The following is a 21015-nucleotide window of genomic DNA, read 5'->3' as shown; positions in this document are numbered from 1 at the left end:
ATTCTCGACTCGCCATAACGGTAACGAATAGGTAACAACTGCTAGATTTTCTAGCGAACAGCTACGAATCTCATTCTCATTTTGTAATCAGAACTATATTTTTTCGGTTGCGGTAAAAAACGAAAATAGTTCAAGACTGCACTGTAACCACAAGTGGAATTTTTCTCACGTTGTACACAGTAATATTCCAGTCAACAATTCATTTATACCGAGCATATTATGCAAAAATAGATCGAAGACCCAGGTAGCGACAATAATTCCGGGTTGTGAAAGATTAATCAGATACGTGGAAATCGGCTTTGTCCGTCTGGTCAAGAGTGAGTTTACAAGAACGGCCTTGCCTTAGGAATGAAGTGAGTGTTATGGACCGTACAGGAAGTAGATAAAACTCACAGGCTGAAGTCGGCAGCCATTTTTAAAAAAAATTGAAATTTGTCATCGATACTTTTTATTAATTCGATGACGAGATATTCGCACGTCTAGTATTCATCGGATTATTATATTTGTAAGTTGCGAAAATGTTTTCGAAATAAAACAGAAGATACTGGAAGTATGAGAAAAAGTTTGAATATTGATGTTTCCTTTGAGACTTCACTCTATAATTTTTTATTTTATTTACAAGACTATTTTCAACAAATATACTGAAACACCTTTTTTATCGTGTTGGCGTCGTCAATTTTTTAATTTTACAACATCTCACTGATACTCATTATGATTAACGAACGCTAATATCGAATTGACTACTTACTGAGAAAGGAAAACCTGTTTCAACGGCTCGTCGAAAATAGTCTTATGAGTAAAATGAGTAGACCGAGATTGAACAAGTCTATTAGATATTCAATCACTTGGAAGTAATTCGAAACAATGCACCGTAGTCTAATTTATTGTTTGAAATTTCAGTAATTTTTATTTTGTGCTTTGGCAGCAATCTTCTTGACCTACGAGTACAGTAACTTGATCAACACTCCGAGATGAAAAAGTCTCAATTCCTTACGAATAATTCTCCTCAAATTAATACAGTCAATTATTTTTACCGCGTAATAATTGAGTATTTGAATGAAATTTTTTTATTTCACATTCTTGTAGATTGGAAAAAAAATATTTCGACGTATTTTTTATTTTTTCGATTGAATCAAAATTGCCATTAATATAACAGATTGAAAACTATAACATTGTGACGTCACCCATGTTAAGATATATCTATATATATTAAAATCAGTGAAATTCAATCACCTATAACATAAAAAATTATCATTTTTAACGAAAAAAAAAAAAGTACGTCCTCATTATTTTGGCTTGCACTGCATTATGGACCCCTAAAAATGGAAAAGAAAATTTCATTCAAATACTCAATTATCCAAACATGCTGGTTAACTCTGCGCGGCTACACTTGGATAGTTAAACGCATTCGGCGGCTGGCAGCCGGAGTTTCTAGGTAGAACGCTTGCCCGCGTCTTGTTTTATTTGCGCTACAATAATATTCGTTAGAAAGGTGCACCATGCCGCAGCTCGCTGTTAGGAAGCCGACGGTCCGATTCGAGGAGTTGACGACGGCCTCCATCCCGAGGCCCCCGTCTGGGTGCCTCGGAGAAACACGCCTTGCGTTTTCCGTGACCAGTTTAGTCGCCTTTCTCCTCTTGCGGCAGTAGCTTAAGTCCGAATCGGCAGTCGATGCGGTTCCTTCGCGCCGGATTGAACATCACAAGCAGCAGGAGCAGCAGCGGTAGTAGAAACGGCGGGAAATTTGAACCGCGTTCCTAAAACCCGGACGCCGCGCGAATTTTATCGCGTCGCGAAGTGTTCCGCGTTCCAGTGATACGTACATTTACTTCTTTTGGTTTCTTCGTATTCTAAGGATTCTTTCGAAACTTCGACACCATGCTGCTGTTCAACGGCGTTCTGATCTACTGCTTATTGGCTACGGCATTCGTTTCCAGAACCGGTGAGTCTAATCGCAACGTGCTTTCACGTGTTCCACACTCGGTGATCGTGCCTCACTTGTTTCCCTTTTCGCGGTCCAGTCCAACGAATGAAAAGTATCACTACGCAATCTGCAATCTGCACATTATGCACGTCAATTTTTACCCTCGTACCCGATTTCCCGACTAATTTATTCGGAGTTTCACCTTGACGATGCAATAGCTACTCGGCAGACTCTCTGAGGATACTGTGTAATTCTAGGTCAAATTTGACGGTTTAACCGTGATGAGAATCGTTTCAGACTGATCATTAGCGTTTGTAAGGTGAAGGCATCGAAGAATGCTTCAATCCGATGTGCACAAATTCCAGTTGAAGACCATGAAGATGCTGTAATAAGTGTTATCAAATGGTCTTTGGCTTGCTTACGTTCCGTATTCTTCACTCTCTCTGGTACTTGCAGAATTTATACACCTTATGCTGTGTGCTGCTGAGAAGTATCAACTCACACGGAGAATATCAGACCTAGGAATTATGTGTTTTGTTGGAACTTCGAAGGTTGTTTCTTAGGCCCATAATATGGGGCTTCTGACGCGCGGTTCTATCTACTGGGCTTTTCTTTGCGCGATTTACAACAGATCAGTTTACCTAAAATTCACATTTTATACCATAATAATATATTCGCTCACGCCTGAATCTATAACGAAGGCAAAAATACGCAACGGGTTGCATTTGCCATAGCATTCTACTCATCAAGTTGCTGATATTATCAATTTTACCCAGAGTGAAGAGAGGCCAATGAGGCGAAGCTACATATCACAGGCTTCATATCTTACGGTTAGGCCAAGGAAACGTTCAGTCCTAGGAGTTTGAGCAGAATCCATGATCCAGATACCCTTCTTTTCAGTCTCAATTTTTATATTCACCATGAGACGCTCGATTGATTTATATTGATTCGTCTACTGTTGTCGTCTGCACTAGTAATAGAGTAATTACCGTACGCAAAAAGAGTGGCTGGAATACTATTACGGATCGGAGGAGTCGCTGATTTCTTCGTGTACAAACACTTCATCAGATCAGCCTGAAATACTTACACTGGTCACGTAGTGATACGCAAGTTACTTTTGACGAACAAAGAAAGTAAGTCGAGTTTGGTTATAGGTGGCGAATGCTTTTTGTTAAGAACGCTTTTTTTTTAAACATTCAATGATGAAGATGTCAGTAAGATTCGTTCCTAGAAAAGTACATTTTTTGCGTCTTTGAAGTTTTTGAAAGGTTTTTGCCAAAAACTGTTCATCAATATTTCTGAATCCATCAATTGCTCACGGTTAATGAATAAAAATCCATTACCTCCTAACCAAATTCCTTATTCACTTTGTGAGTGATAAAGTATCTTTATGACTCCACATTGGGTTAGAACTATTTCTTCTAAACTAGATTCTTATCAATGTCGTTGGGCATCGAAAATATATTATAAGCTGACGTGATTTCCAAAAGATTTTCAAGGATATATCTTTTCATTCTAGTTTCACCCCAGTTGGTTCCGAAACGTTGCGATAAAGAATGAATTTCGCTTTTCAACATCTTTCACACGGTTCGTGCGGCGTGCATAAAATTAGACTGTCAGTAAAACAAGCTTGACTTTTGAACGTCTTTGACATATGAACTTTAGACATTTCGTTTTGTCTGACGCGTCTACAACCTTGTATAAATATTGTACAGTAATGTTCATTAATATCTTGGGCTTCCGGCTAACTTGTTTGCGGTCCGAGATAAAACACGAGTTCGATTCTATAAGAATTATGTGACAATGACTTCCAAACTCCGACGTTGGCTGGATCGCCAGTCATTGTCACGTAAATCGTATATAATCGAATTCGCATTTTGTTTCGGGCCGAAGGTAGCCGGAAAGGGAAGGCATTAATGAACATTATTGTACAGTACAGATCTTTCTGTGAACCCAATGAATACAATGTTTAATATTTCTTATACGAGAACAAATGAAATCTTGAAAATTACAATTATGGTTTCTTTGAATAAATTATGCATTTCGCACCACGGAGATAGTGACGATTTAAGCCGACATAACGTGACCTAACCAACGTGTAGATATCATTTCGAGAAAGTTACGCAGCGTTGACGTAGTGATATACATCACGTCCGGCGTTGCATAAGCTGGATCAGATAATGAGAACCGAAGTGGCCAGGTACCTGGGCGTTCCATCTCCCGTTTTTTGTTTTCTTCAACCTCCCGTGGCGCAAAATTTGAATCGGTTTAGTGCACGCGAGATTGAAAAACTGAAAACCTTCGCTCCCGATAATCATAATCTAGCGTAATAACGTTCAAAGTGAATCGTTCGAGTCGACGCTAAGTTTATCTGTCACAACAAAACCAATAAATGAAACGGTGAAACTTATAAGTCCGAGTAACCGACTGCGCATGCGAAAAATAATCTGTACTTTCGTCTGCTAGGCAGGGCAGCCAACCTACTCGAAACGGGTCACGTGATGTAAAACTCTCCCGCGTTAAGTGGAGAATTGACATTATTGCGATGACTCGTAGCTGTCGGTCAATTGACAATGAAAGTTTGCCAAATCTTCTCGAATCACTACATCGACTAAGTGACATCAGCTCAACTGAAAAAAAATTCGCATCGCTTACTCAACCTCCGTGAGCCGAGTCTCACTGTTGAAGTTTAAAATAGGCTAGCCTGAATGAAAATTGGATAAATCTTGCGCATGCGCAGACGGACATTCAACTTGATAAGTCTTACCGTTTTCCCTCGGTATTTTATATATTACATCTACGTTCAGTTTCACTTCCATCGTTGTGTATAATAGTGTGTACACGATCGGCACGTGATCAATTATACCAGAATCACTGTGCCGTCGTCACCGCTATACTAACACTTTTGCTTTTTGCTCGAGATGTTGACTTGCTGCCGCGACAGGTTGTGTCGTTGTTGAAACGCTCGCACGCATTCCGTATCAGCACATGATTGAAACACTCCAGGCCAGATCGCATAACGGGTCCCGCGACAGATCGAAGATTTTGCGATTACGTCAACTCGAAATAAGCTCTCTTACACCGTTTGACTTTAAATCACCGTAGCAGATTCAAATCTCCCCGGCTGACAAACGCGTTTGGGTGATGATTATAATTACAGCACGTCATAATTTTTATGCAAAATTATTATTCAATATAGGCTGTGCAAAAAATTAAGTAAATTTCTTAATATATCGTAACGTACAATTATTAATAATCTATGGAAGAATCCTAACTCATTTTTAATTTTCCTCTAAGTGTGTCAAGAATTATCTGAGAATTTTGTGTTTCTACGTCACATAAAGTAAGATAGAAACAAGGATAGAAATACTTAGAAAAAATATTCCATTATAAATCGTCGATTATTTTCAGATTAAGGAAGATTGAGAAAAAAAATTGGAACACTTTCAATGATGTTTGAAGAACTTTTAGAATACTTTTGAAAATCTCGAATGCGTATATCATAGTGGTCAAAAAACTTGATGACCTATAATAATTTTTAACTTTGAAATTTCATAATAAATGGACTGTTCATTAAGTCTTCATGTCCATACACATTTCAATTTTAATTTTCCTCTTCGACATCGTTTATGCAGATGAAGAAGAAAATTCATGGATACCTTTCCTTGTTACGCAAAATTTGGTCTAATTTTGAAACACCAATGAAATTTCCTGAGTCTATTTTAACCACGATCAACAATACAGTTTCATGCAGATATGGCTATTCAAAAATATTTCCTGATTTATAAATTGACAAAAAATATATATATATAGGTACGTACAATTAAAGAAACGATACCGAAATTTTAGCGAGTTTTTTTAGAACCTTTTGAACACTTGAACTGTCAACACCGCAATATATGTAACGCTAAACTGAGTCATTAGAGAATTTGGCCAAGTAAAGTTACAGCATTCGAGTTTTAACGCAGTTGTGAAATTCCCTTCAAGACAGCGAAAGTTTTTCTTTGCCTGAATGTGTAAACACTTGATAGTTTGCAGCTGGGTGAACCAGTTTTTTTTTTGTTTCACTTCATTTTTTCTTTCAAATCCATGTGTGTATTCACGGTTATACAACAAATGTATCGAAAGTGTAATAACGTATCTCTACGTACATAATAGATATATCATAAATCAATTTATCAAACAGTTCCGCTACCTTTTTTTTTTTTTTTATATTACATACAGTTTTTCACTCACACTTATATCGTTTTAGTCTTTTAACGATAGTCAAGTTGGTGAAAATTGTATGGGTACAATCGTTTTTGCACTTTCGGCTTTCGGTGCCAACATCGTCCGACAAATCCCAAAGTTTTATCGAAAGTTCGTTTGCAAACTCGAAGATTGCATAACGCGCAGTAGATTCTCTCGATTTCGTCTGGCATTAATTGCGGCGAGAAAAAAAAAAAAAACAATAAATAAATAAATAAATATGGAATTAAAAAAGACACCTTCTTTTTAGAATTTACTGCAACATAAACTTGCGTCGTTACATATGCAACTTATGTGCTTGTATGCCAGTCGGGCTGGGCTGATCGCCGACAATCGGTGAATGTTATTGCCCGTTGCGATCTAGGCGGCCGGTTTTGTTCCAGGCCTGTTCACTCAGCCTTGGCTCGCCTTTCCATATAAAACCGATCAAGTAGGCACGGCTCCAATTACCGCAATCTCCAAATTGACCCTTATTCCAATGCAAACCTGATCCTCGTAGACTCTGCAAGAGGGTTGTGCATCACGCCTATACATGACACTACGTGTACATAGGTGACATATTTACACCTAACACCTGCGTGCAATTTACGTATATATATTTTCACACACACACATACACTCGCATGTATGTATAATAATCTCGTGTACATACGGACATGCGTAATAAGTCGCGCAGTCATTTCGCAACCGAGTAATTCATCGTGAGAATATGTATCTTGTTACGTGTAACATATACACAAGCATGAGTGTTATACATACGTATGTATGTGTATGAACGAGTATAGTTGTTACAATAACAATTAGTTTAATAACAATAATTGAGGTACAATTGTTGTATGGGTGGTTAGACCGCAGACTTGAGTCGAGTTATTACTATGTAATATCACAGAAGGAAAAAAACACAAGTCTGCATTAAAGTTCGTAATTAAATTCTCTAAACAATTGCGTAGGTGTGTACGTATATATATATATATAGATAGATGGTTAGATGATACACAAGCATAATGATTTGAAGATGTAATTTCGGGCGAAACTTATACTCGATTTGAGAAATAATTGTGGAGAATTAAAAGAGTAGTATTCGGGGTGACCGCTAGGTGGTGCATGATTCTCGAAAATCCAGTCAATCCTTGATGGATATGACACAAGACTTGTGATTCGCATTAAATGTGTCAAATTGTTCCTCAAATTGTCGATTCTTTGGCTATCCGATCATTTCGGCACGATTTGGAAGGTTGAATCCGGACACAACGTATGAGAGAATTTTATAACAACAAAAAATAACCTTGCCAAAGAAATGAGAACAGAAGAAATAATAATTCTGGCGGAATTTTATTCAAAGGCGATGAAAAAATATCGCACCATATTGGGTTTCACATTGTGTGGTGGAGAATAAGTAGCTTGAAACGTGACGGAATACGGTTAAACACACCCTTCATTTATATCCTTCGAATGTGAAGTGTAGGTTGGCGCAAGTATACGTTAGTAATGCTATGTATGTGTGGAATCGTGTTTAAGTAAAGGCGTACAATTCCCACCGATCTAGTGACCTTATGACCAGTTTGAAATGGAAAAAAATAACCAACGCTGCAACTGCAGAGAGAGAATGTATGTAGTAAAACAATGCAATGCAAGTGATCATACTCCTGCGATTATGTATATTTAATATTTACCCATACGTTTAAGTATTATATACACGACCGCACCATGATACATAGTGTTTGAAAATTAAAGTTGTGTATCGCATAATGGATCTATCGTAAACATCGATTAAGCGTTTCATGACAATTTCTATGAATCGTTTTTCTGAATAGTCCGTTAGTAATTGGTTTTTCCAATCAGCCGTCTTCCGATTATTTCGTCAAAAGTTTATTTCAATTATTTGCTTTTTCGATCATCAGTCGATTCATCGCACATCCCCGTTGTTCCTAAGGATATCTACCAACAGACTGCTGAAAGCATGGGTGAATTTTGGAAATTCGTATTTCCACCGAATAAAAAGTTCATTTTGATACAGGTTCGTTTTATTCAAAAGTAACGATATCAAGCCTTTTGTCCAAGTGTTTTTGACATTAGAATCAATTAATAGAAAGCATCTTTATTGACAATAACGTCAGCTACTTCGTCTGGTGGCGTGTTTTGCGGTGGTCACAATACGTCAAAAACGTCTGGATAGATTTAAGAATATCTTGAAATTAAAAAAAAATATTTATAACTTAAAATCTAGAGACAGTCATCTTGGATAGTTAAGCTTCTCGGTATCAATTTCCATTTACAATTAAATTATCATGTTCTTTTGTAAATTGAATGAAATATTCGGTAATTCCGAATTAAAAATCGAATTTCAACTTCGAACGACTTTTATGAATAAGTGAAAAAACAAAACAAACTCGAATTGTGGAAAAGGGGATAGACTGTCTAAGAATACTGTCTCCAATTTCGCAGTAAATTAGTTCAGTCGTTTTAAATATATGTATCTTAGGCACTGCAAAACATGTCACAGAGCAAAATGGTTGATATTATTGTCAATAAACAATAACTGTACTTCCCTTTAATTTATTCGCATAAAAAAAAATATCTGAACGAAGTTCGATCCACATACTTCCGAAGGAAACGAACCCCAGTCGAATCAAACAATTCTTCATCCGGTTTAAAACTCCTGAAATTGTCCCAAATTGTTAGTCGTTCATTCGTATATGCCTCGCAAAATAGCCAACAGACTATACATTTATCGGTCCTTTCCGTGTCCTGCAACGCTGAATCTCGATGAACTTGCATACGTAATAAGGGCGTGGACAGTTAGTACTCCCCTCCACTCGTTATTCGTAAGATTTAGACCAAAGCGAAACCACAACAATGGGACAAATGCTAAGAAGATAAAAAATTTTTCGTTGCATTCTTGATTCCACAGAGATCGGCACAAATACTGTAGTACCAACTACTTCAGTGATAATATAAAATATTCTATAATATCTTTAGTGGAAATCATTGTTATGTGTTGGCTAAAATTTGGTCCAAGCCACGAATAATTCGTCCGTGAAACAGTAGAGTATCCATACCGTAGGCATAACCCGTAGACGATCGTTGCGGTAACATATATTGGGCGATTGAAAGTATCGTTCGATAATGAATTATAGCCTGTCTCCGCCCACCTCACACTTTTCGAGTATTTAATGCCAAACGTGAATTAATCGCCGACTGTCCCAATACAGACGCAAATTGGCGCCTCGCGCATGCGCGCGAATCAACAACTCATCGGCAAAAAGCCTTCAGCAGCAGACAGTAAATTGACAATCGAATTTATTCGCGATGTATCGAAATGCGCGGAACGCCGAAGAAACAACTGCGCGGGCGAACCACGTGACTGTTTAGAACGGTCCGAAACTACGTCTGGAAATCTGATGGCGGCCTTGAATCCGTTAGGTTTAGTCGAATACAGTTACTTATATTATACAGCTCGAATATTGTGGGTGTATAATATAATAAGTAATCGTCGCGCCGATGATCGTTGTTTTTATTTTTTTTTATTTTTCTTATCAATCTTCTTCCATTTTGATTAATTCTTTAGTCTTTTATATCTCGACTGTTTTTGTTATTATTTTCTTTGTTTCTTTCGCAGACGGCAAATTAATTTCATCACGTTCTCCTCGCCAAACTGAAAAACCATTTTAAATTAGATCACAGCCATTGTGATCCTTACGGTGTTTTTCAATCGCCGACATCTACGCTTTCAAAATACGTTACAAACTGTCGAACCCTGACAACGTAACCTCGAAAAACTTTGTAGGTGTACCGGATATCCTCTGATAAGAAGCATACTCGATACTGCATTCTTTCCGCTTTCCATTGCAATAAACAAAAAAAATAAATAAATAAACAAATAAACAAAAATAAAAAAAAATAAAAAATGCCTTAACCAAATCAAAGGTCACGGTGCTTGCACCTTTTTCGAGGTTATAATATCAACCGCTCCGCTAGTACGGACAGTGTTTTGAAGGTTTAGATGTCAGAGCTGGAAAACCACAAAAGCACGGTTCTCAAAATCGACTAAAGAGGAAGCAAAAAGTGAACTCGTACACTTGATAGCTATTAGCTTGTGCTTCCGCCGAATATGTGAGCTGCGCTTATTATCCCTGGGCGAGACCCTGCAAGTGTCCGACATTATGCAAGCCGCCGCGCTCTAGTTTTCGAGCTCCGGTATGCCGGCTCACTTTCACTCATTCAGTGGGCCCCCGACAACTCTTTTATACACGCTGCTCTCTCCCTCGTCTCTCTCTCTCTCTCTCTTTCTGTCTTATTCGTATGACTTTCACTTCTCTCGGTTTCATAAAACCGTTTGTTTTTCTCTTCCTTACGTCCTTTGAGCGCGTGCATGCGCCGGCTTTTAACCTGGAGTGTAAATTGGTCCTCGGATGTATTATGAAAATATATTATATGTATATTATGAGATATTTAATTATTGTGGGTAAAACAGCTGTTTGCATCGATTAATTCAGCCTAAGATTTGACGCAAAATTCCAATTTTTTTTTTTTTTCCCTAAACGTCAGGGGTAAAGTTAAATATTACAATAACTTCCTCCCCCGTTAACGATTTTTGTTAATTACACGAAATTTTACAACAAACTTGGAACTTTTGTTTGAAATATGAAATCTATCTAACTAACACTAAAATAACGTGCTTTTAATATCTATTTTTTTCGGTCCTTGTCACTATTGTAATAAATAAATCAGTATCGCCATAGATTCCCGAAAACTTGTAATGCAAAATAATTTTGTGGATCTAAAGCCCGTTGAAGAGAAAAAAAACCTAAGCTAACAAAAAAAATCTCATTTTCAGATTGTGACGCCAAGTTTTGTTTATTCATTTCACTTTATTTCGTAAGAGAAAAAACCGTCGTTCTACATCGAAATATTATGCTTGAATTTCGTTGACTACAAGAAAAAAGTTGTGAATTTTTTTTTTACCCTTTTTGGAGGAATTGTTGTCAAATCTTTGAATGTTTTTTTTTCCATATTGTTATTATATTCATACATCAGATCATACTAGCAAAGATCTTTCCAAATTGAATAATGCAACTAAAGTTTTTTATTAATTGAATTCGCGGTTCTTAATATAATCTTACGCACTAAGAAACGATTATGTTTATGATATCCGGGCCAATAAACTTGCGTTTCACTCTTTAAACTCTGATCAACCAATTTTTCTCTTTATTATGATTTTTTTAAAATTACTATTCAGCGTATAGCAGACAAAGAGAAAGGATTTATTGAGTCTGTAGAATATTTTTCGTATTGACGAAAATGTTATTTGAGTCAACAAAAATTGGCCAGAACCTAGTTCGTTATCAAATCGGAACTAAATTTATTCGAATTGGCAAAAAAATTTCTGTCGCGATGTTCAATTTTCACTTCTGGTAAATTCTACAATTCTTATTTTTATTTTTTTTTGACTTGCAGCGAATCGAGTAGTATTGATAGAAGCTGATCGATCAGTTGCGAATCAAGACGCGATAGTCACGCTCGCATAATTCCGCGTCGCGAATCCGGCTTCGATGCATAAATAGAATGATAGGAAAATCAACGTAAGCAATTCCCACATCTTTCCTGTCGGCAAACGTGATCGGGAATTATAGCCACTCCCTACCGCTATCGACACACCGATTATACGGACTTGTTTTGCTCCTTTTTCACACCCCGAGGCTAATTGTCCTCGCGTATTAAATCTCTGACTATTACACGCAGTTTGAACGGATTTAAAACTGACTTATATGTACGTGTATATTCGCTAAATTACCCACATAATACATATATTGCGCCGCATGGCATAATACAATATGTATTACATATATGTATAATATGTATATTTAGAATGTTATGTAATTTAACTGCTCTGCTTGCATAAATTAAAGTCGGTTCTGCAGGGTAATGATGTGAAATATTGTATACACTTTATGGATTAGCATTTCATAGATTACTATTATTAGTATTATTATTATTATTTTTTTTTTTGCGCTTTCAGTATTCAAAAGTTTTGAAATAAATGTGAAAATGTAAATTCCTGCGCAAAAATCTGCAGAGTGGAACAATCTGAGTAAAACAATCAAATCTGCGGCTTGATTATGCTTGTGTTTTTTTTTTTTAAATACGAATCTCGTATATCATCATAATTTAAAAAAGCTAAAAAAATCTTAGATGTTGAATAAAAACCGACGAATTCTTACAATAACTTGAGATGAAAATCGGACTACTAATTGTAATTCTGCAGGATATAGAAGCTTCAAGTTTGGAGCTGAAATTATTCATAGAGAACCGAACATTTTGATATCCGTCTGGGATGGTGAAGTATCAATAAAATTTATCCATTAGTTTTACTCAGGAATTTATTCATCGGTTTCTTGTTAAATAAATGAAACGATTCGTTCAGAGGATGAATTTTATTCAAATTTTCTCCAAAGTTCCATAATAACAGTAATTCAAAGTCGAGTTAAAGTAAAGGAGCGTTTTTTATTTCCTTTCCGGTAGTTTCCAAAATTTTAGAAACTCGATTAATTTCATCTACGAAGTAACGAGAATAATGAAAGTGACGTTAAAGGTAAAAACAAAAAACACTCGGTACATTAAAGCATATAATTTCACAAAAGCTACGTATTATATTATACATATATATTAAAAAGTGAAGGTGTCAAATAAAGTGAAAAAATAGGTAAATATAATATAAATTCGCATCATCTGACAAAGGCGACAGGTACTAGGAATCTCGCTGGGAACTGTTTTGAATTATAAAACGAGAAAAAAAAATTAGTAGGTATGCAAATTGAAAGATAACTCGACCGCCAGAAGTTCGGTACAACATACGACTCGCCCCAGGCGTTGGAATTGTCGTCCTTGGGATATTGTTGTACCAGGAAGTTGCTGGTGAAGTGAATTCTTTATAAAAAAAAAAAAAAAAAAAATAAATACACGAGTATAATTAGTTATATGCGGATCATTACACGATTCGTGGGCGAAATTTTCAACAGCGTCAAGAGCCGAATTGCCGAAAGTTACGTGACGGAGAGCGATATATTGGGATATATTTTGGTATCGGCATCTTTTTTAAGAAAAAAAGACAAAAGTATAGTCAACGATAAAGCTCAAGACATCTTAAAGCGAGATGCCGATCCTACGATCGGTAAAACCTGCGAGAGATATTCTGTCTGCTGTTTTTAGAATTGGAGAATAAGGTCAATTCCATAGGTCAGCGCTTATCCCGAAGAATAATTAAAACGTGAGGCGAATCCGTGTTTTCCTAATTTGACGAGTTTCGATGCCTCGAAATATTTCGATTACGTCATCTGCGAACCGGAATATCTTGTGAATCGTGTTGACTACTGTGATTACAGAGGAATACAGGCTCGCATAATCGGTTATCACTGCATATTAAGGTAAAGAATGTCGCACAGAAATGAAAAAAGAATTCGTCAGATATGAAAGTTCAAATCACAGATTACGAACCAGAGAGAGAAAAGAAATGAACAAAAAAAAAATAAAAAATAAAGAAAATACACGATGCGCAGAATTTGATACAGAAAATGTCAGATCAAATTTCCAAGAATATGACACAATATGACTAAAAAATATTTTTTCTTTTGAATACAACATCTGTTCTGTTTTTTTTTTTAAGAATCGGAACGAAATGAAAAATACCCACTAATTAATGCGTGATAATAATAAAAACTTATGGTAATTACGATTACTGCTAATCTGATCATCTTTATAATCAAATATTAGCTGATAGATAGAAAATATATAGATTCTTTTTCTGACCTTTTCCATAATTTCAGATACAGAATATCACTCGTTACTCGAGAGAATTTAAGCACGGAATTCGATGCAAAACCACGTATAACCGCAACTTTCTAGCTGATACTCGTATTCTTTAATTACGTAATAATAAATGTATTTTATGTTATAATATCCTGGCAGGTGAAAAGATTTTGTCGCAGATTTTTTTGGGCAAAAAAATCCTCTAAGATTCTAGAAACTCGGTGAAACTGACTTGATTGGTTTCCTTTATTAGAATCGATTTTTGAGTGATTCAAACACTTCTAGATATCCAATGAAGATTTTGTACCCCATTTTCAGATATTGAAAACTTCATGAAAATTTTAGAAAGATATGTTTTTTTTTTTTTGTTTTGTGCGTCATTAAGAATTTTTTCTAAAAATTTGCCGTGCAAAGTCTCTGTAATACTTTTAATCGCCTACTTGCTTTATACAATGAAATTTGGACTGCAATTCAACTCCAAAATTCAACTTCAATTTCGATCTTCAATCGTGAAAATATCTGAAAATCTCCTGCTAAATCTTTGTGAAAGCTTTGAAAGTATCCGATTTGCGTGAAAGTAGCAAAAAAAGAAAAAAAAAAAACATTGAAGATAGAATTGAGTAGAAATTTTTGCAAAAATAATTGAAAATTTTTATTAACCACGCGTAATGAGTTGAAAATATTCAATTTCGGGAATAAAAATAATCTCATAGGCGAAAATTTACGTATACTTGGCATCACCGCGAATTGAAAAAAAAAAAAAAATGAATGACAATTTCGAGGCATTGGCACGTTCGAATTTTGCGTGAAATGCGTTCGAGGGTTGCATGCAAGTCACGTTCGGCATATGTCGAGTTTACCTTGAAATCATTGCGTGCACCGCGGATTTTACGGTTACACATATCACACAAAACGATCCGAATGTTCTATTTCCCAACAATATTGGCATCAGTAGACAAGAAACAATTCGAAATCACGTGAACGTTGTTATAATCAAATATCGCCCAACCTTGATTGCGGTGCAATAAATCAATCGTCCACCAATTTGTTTCAGATGAATTTTTCGATATCGGATTGAAGCGGACACGCGCGTTTTGTTTATATACGCCCATAATTTTTTCGGCTACTTTTTTCCCTTGGGAAAAAAACGACCGATCAGCGAATAAATAAGAAACTCCTTAACCGTGCCGTTTGACAAAAAACGGCGAAACTAATGCCGCAACTTTTGCACTCATTGGGCTAAAAATCGCCTGGCGTAAGTTTCAAATCTGTTGAGGTTATAGACATGATATCTCGAATCTGCAGTGTTGATGGTGTCGGGCTTCGTGCCGTTTTTTTCTTCGTGCTTTTTGCCGCGAGCAGCTCAACGAATTGGACAACATCAACTCGCTTGTCTTCGAAACTCCAGACAGATATACATATATATATATATATATATATATATATATATATATAGAGAGAGAGAGAGAGAGAGAGAGAGAAGTTCACGTGGTTTACGAAATGCTTCGCGTGCCTGTCACAGCAACCCAGATAATTAACTGGCGTACTTTTAGCGAAAACAGAATTTTTAACCGGGAATTCAAAAATGCACTCTGATTCCGAAGACCGAGTTTATTTTACGCAATCACTTGGAGACGCGTCAACTGCAAGGCTGTGGACATTTTATTTTTTCTTCAAAAAAGCAATGAACAGTTGCATTTCTCACCGCTGAAAAAAAAAAATTTCATTTTTAGTAGTCATAGTTTAAATTGTAGTAAAATCGGTATCGTTGTAGTAACGGTTTAATTCTGTTCGAATCAGTAGGAAATATGGCGCAGGTAAGTATTTAGCGTCGATAGTGAATTTTCTGAACATTTCAACCAGGTCTGTTTGGTTGATTGGCTACATTTTTTCAGTTAAAAAATGCCTCTGGAACAATTTGTTCTGGCAACAACATTAAGTCATCGCAATAGTTACAAGAAAATATCATGTAGTTGCGGTTGGAAAACTAATTTTTATTTTTTAACCAGTTATAGTAATCAGTGAAAATAGTTAGACTTCGCAGTAACCACGGGTCGAAATTTTTCTCGGCATGCAGGTTGCGCTTATCTTCCACTTTCAGTTACGGTGAGGCACCAGTAGAACAACTTCCAGTAAAATGTCACGTGCCAATACAACATCATCTGGGTATTTATACAGTTGGATGTTTCAACCGATGTTGATTCGAAAAACTAGATGCTAAATAATGTTCATTTCTTGTAGCACAAGCTCGCTGTTTGAACATAATATCATCACACTTGACGTTGAATCGAATATCGACATGACGTATCAACTGATTACATACAAACATGCCTCTGCGTTTTTCTTCTTGATATTGAGAACAGGTTCTGTGCCAATGGAATATTGTCGTGATGTTGAATCTTGTGAAGTGGTAGTTTCTAGTTGTAGCGGATTGAATATATTATCTATTTTGAAGACTTTCGAAGTGTTTTCTAGTTTTTGAAAGTAGTTTAAAGTCAGTTTGAAACCATTTAAAGTGTATTCAAGTGTTTCAAAGTTGTTTGAAATGGTTCAAAGTCGTTCCAAAATTAGTTTGAAGTTCTTGGAAGCATATTCATGTCTAGAAGTTTTCTTCAAGCCATTTGAAGCCATTTCGAGGTTATTCGAACTGTATTCCAGTGTTTGGAAGTTTTTTTTTAAAGTGGTTTAAAGATGTTTTTAAACTGTTTCAAGTAAATTCCAAATTTTCTGAAGTAGTTTAATGTCGTTTTAAACTTATTGTCAAGACATATTAAAGTATTCCAAAGGTTTTTCAAGATGTTTGAAGTCATGTTGAAGTTAAATAAAGTACATTAAAGTCCTACGGAGTTCTTTGAATTGGTTTAATGTAATTTTAAACTCATTCGGAGTAAGTCTAAGCCTTTAGAAGTTTTTCTAAACCTCGTTAAAGGATTTTTTCAAGCCGTCCTCGGTAAGTCGATTTTTAAAGTCCTTCGTAAGCTATCGAAGACCTTATTAATCTTTTGATAATACAAAAATTCAATTGAACTTCATTTGATCTAATCAAAAAGTCTCTTAATTCAAAGCATTGACCCGTGAAGACACAAGAACTCGATCACCGTCGGTCTAAATATTTCTTCACATCGCGACATTGGACGCGTTATGCGTTCGCACACGTCACCGTCACGATGACAAGTATCACATTAATCCACATCACAAAAACATTCAGCATTCTATTATTCAGCCCTATCGGCTCATAGTCAGTAAGTATAGAGAGAAAGTAATAACAGGGTCAAAACAAGGCGCCTAATTGCCGATCTATTTAGGCATAGCCTTATCGCCACGCCCATTTTTGCCTATTCATATGGCACATCGTATGTTATACGTGCAGTAACGCAAAGTAATTGGGAAATAACACCGACAATATATAATATCCTTTCATTTCAATCGTAGATATAAGTGTACAAGTATTTCGCCGATCCGTTCGCCTTGGTTCCCAAGCCTCCAGACCGATCTCGAGTCCGGGCTCTTTTACTTTCACGGTTGTCAGTCGCTGCACCCAGAGTAGACATGTAACAATATAATAATATAGTTAACGTACATACACGCATACCTATACACACAATATCCGAGTAAAGGAGTGTCAGTCAGAATTGTCTTTTATTAAACACAAGACTCTGCGTGTGATCCGAATATGGCGATCCGCGAAGGTCGAATTCGAACCTATTCCTGCAGTATTGTAAAATTGGAGCGGTATACACGATACTTTTTCTATTTTTTTTATTTATTTTTATTTCTTGCGAGCCTTAACGCGAGTCCGGGTGTGCGAATAGCGAACGCCGTTATCATAGGTTCTCACTTATTTTGACGTTGGTACATGGGTGTAACTACCAGCTGGAATCCGGGACTCCGGTGACCATGAAAATGAGGTTTTTGCCACCGCGGTGGCGGTTCGACTTTTGCTTCTCGTTTTCACCTCGGACGTAGCCAATCTCGCACATGGGCTGCAATTTATATCCCACGCTCGTTACCTGATCTTTAGAGCAACCCACGCCCTCCGTAAACTCGCGTTAATGGAGATAAGATCGCTGGTTCTCCGCGCGTTCCGAACAGCGTAGGTACTCTGCAATTTGTATACAGCCGACTTATTGCAGGCATCCCGGATCTTTCCGAGATCGTAATCGTAATGTCATCATTTTTTTTTTTTTCCGGGGTTTTGCTTCTTGAACGGCAAATTTTGTTCAAAGGATTTACCTTATTTAAGGGAAATGAGTACTCGAATCAAGAAAAAACATTTTGTTGGAGTCCATTCGCTTCAATCTAGTATCCCTTATTTGTTTGAAATACGATGACTTTAAATCAACAGTTTCAATTTAGTTAGTTTGACGAGATATTTTAGTCAAGCGAATTCCTCGATTCAACAAAAGCTTTTTTTGTCACGATGGAGTGAAGTATTGATTCGAGTGAACCTTTCGACGTATTTCCGAAACTGAGTCAAGCAAGTATCATTTCATTTGAATTTTTATGTATTGTCACTCCACGACGCATTATTGTTGACGCAGAAAAATAGGTACCCCAAGTAAACCAAGCGCATGAGTCCAGCCGACAATAAAATTTACATGGATTGAATGCCGTACTTTGTTGATGAACACTTCATGCTTTGAAACAAGTAGAGAACATATCTGTCGTAAACATTGGTACATAAGTACTATAAACCGCCACTAGGCGGTGAACTCTCTCGCTACGGAAACAGCGTAACAAATAGTTATAAAGCTGGGTAGGCAGGTGAAGCCAGTTACGGACAACGTAATATAAATTTGACGTAAGACTTATTACAAACCAAGAAAGCGTAATACCAAGTTTCGAGTCATAGAAATTGATACTGACGTCGAATAAATGGAAAATGTACAACGAAAAGTTTTCGAATTTTACTCATCGAACATCGAGTAAATCCCGCGAAATTTCGAGTTAACATAAATGATATCTTTCGAAGAATACATTTGGGCGCTTGAATAATTCTAATGTTTCAGTCAATGCAAAAGATTTTCAAATTTCATTACCTGCTTCAACCATTGAACTCTCTTGACTCAACGAAATATGAGTTGAAACAAGTTTAATTTGCTTTGATAGAAAAATTTCGCATATTTAAAAGAAAACGATTGAGGTGCGTTGAATCAATTTTTTTGTCATTTCAATCACACATTTTCTTGATACAAAAGTCACGTTGTTGCAAGGAACTCAAGCCGTGTTATATCGAATAAATTGATAGTCAGCATGATCGTTCAAAGGGTTTGTTCAATTTTACGTAGATTAATTTGTCACAAGTATTTCGTCCAACAAAAGTATTTTATTTAGTTAAGTAAGTATTGTGTTCGCCGAATTTGACTGTACAGAGCATTGAGTTGAATCAAACAAATACCATTTGACTCAAATAATACTTTCCCTCGGTGTACGAAATCGCAATTGTAAATTGGTAGAATTCATGCCGTTCCTTTATTTCTGCGTCGAATGAAAATACATCGGAGTCCTATTGTTCAGAATTGTGTACAGAATTGGGCTGTTGAGCCCTTTTTCGCTATTGAGATACGCGGACTTCGATATTGGAAGATATTTACGTCAGCGTCGAAATCGGCCAGAGCATCTTCTTAATTAATTTGCCTAGTTTTTTTCTTCACAATCCAGTGATTCGACGCTTGGCAAAAAACGTTGCGTTCGCCAATTCAGAGAAACACATTATTCGTCTACATACGTATAAATGTGTCTGCAGAAATGAGATTAATGCGCGTTATTCGGGTTACACGGTATTATTTTATTTCACGTATTTTTTCTTGGGTAAATAAATTCGCCGAACTTATGTGAGTTATTCTTTCTTTGCTGTTCTTTTCGCGGTGTGATTTTGCAACAATGAATTATGACCTGGTAGGTTTAATTGGCTCTAATCATCCGGTGACGAGAACTCCACTGCAATGCACCATGGCTGCTCAGAGTGTTGCGAAGAGACTTAGTTAGTTGGAGAACCGTGTGAAATTAAACGACGAAATTTCACAACTGCCTTAACCAAATTTACTTAGCATTCAACCCGCGATGCTAATCTTGTTTTACTTTCCATTTCCCACTGCAGCTGTTGTTGCTCTTATGTATGTATATTGTACCGATGTATAAGGCACCTACATCCGTAACTTTATGCCTCGACTTGGTTTCCGTTTGTTTTCACGCATTTCTGCAGGTATTTCATTGACGAGGGATTTCCCATAAGCACAATAGCCAGATAACGGAATAGCGTGGTTATCGCGATATCGAATCTTCGAAGATGGGGAAACTGCATTTGTTGCAGAATTCAGGATTCAAATATAGAATAAATTCAAAATATAGAAAGGTAAAAATGTATAAAACCAAAATACAGAAGCTCCGGGAGGTTTCGCAGAAATTTGAAATGTGTAGTAAACGAAATTATAGAATCATTGGAATAAACCTAGAAATATACAAAAAGACAGATATTCAATTGAAAATGTACGGGAAGCAAAAATATGAAATCGTCAGATTAATGCACGAATGCAGATAAATGTAAAAATTCGAGCAAGAACGTATAAAAAATCGTAAGTTATCGAATCGTTGGAACAAATGCAGAAATACAGAAAAAGTCATTCTGACGATGCTATAAATTTGGTATTCTATGTTATGTTTTCATCTCAATTTTCATATTCTTGACCATTTCTGCCGATTCTGTAATTCTTTCCTTCTACGTGTTCATCTCTCCACATTTTGATATTTTTTTTTTTTTTTTATTTAGATGTTTTATTAGCAAACAGTTCCGAATGAATTCGAAAATCTAAAGTCGCGAGGTGAACCGTTACTTAAACCAAGGTTAAGGTCGCTGGAAATTTGAACAATTATATCGTCCTCAAGTAAAGTTTTGAATTTATTTACACGATACTTTTCACTTTTGGTGTGAAAAATTAATTTGCCACAGGGTTCATAATTATGCGATACTTTCAAGAGAAACAAAAAAAAAAATTGCAAGCCGATTTACAAGTATTGCAGAGTTTCGTAACTTTTGT

The 21015-nt window shown here is 36.4% G+C and overlaps 1 protein-coding gene across 2 annotated transcripts in view; it reads left to right on the top strand.

Moving 5' to 3' along the window:
- The first annotated feature begins 1616 nt into the window (after positions 1 to 1616).
- Cda5 (Chitin deacetylase-like 5) overlaps positions 1617 to 21015 on the top strand; it is a 58292-nt gene continuing 38893 nt past the window's right edge. Inside the window, exon 1 of one of the 2 annotated variants that reach the window (XM_046625715.2) lies at positions 1617 to 1942. In XM_046625715.2, the coding sequence (XP_046481671.1) occupies positions 1879 to 1942 (64 nt within the window). In that variant the 5' untranslated portion in view covers positions 1617 to 1878. The remainder of the gene's footprint in view (positions 1943 to 21015) is intronic. The other variant, XM_046625714.2, reaches the window with a different exon arrangement.

The sequence above is a fragment of the Neodiprion pinetum genome, chromosome 5 (genome assembly GCF_021155775.2).
Source record: "Neodiprion pinetum isolate iyNeoPine1 chromosome 5, iyNeoPine1.2, whole genome shotgun sequence".
NCBI lineage: Eukaryota > Metazoa > Arthropoda > Insecta > Hymenoptera > Diprionidae > Neodiprion > Neodiprion pinetum.
The sequence above is the reverse complement of the archived record's forward strand: the minus strand, read 5'-3'. Positions and strand labels throughout refer to the sequence as shown.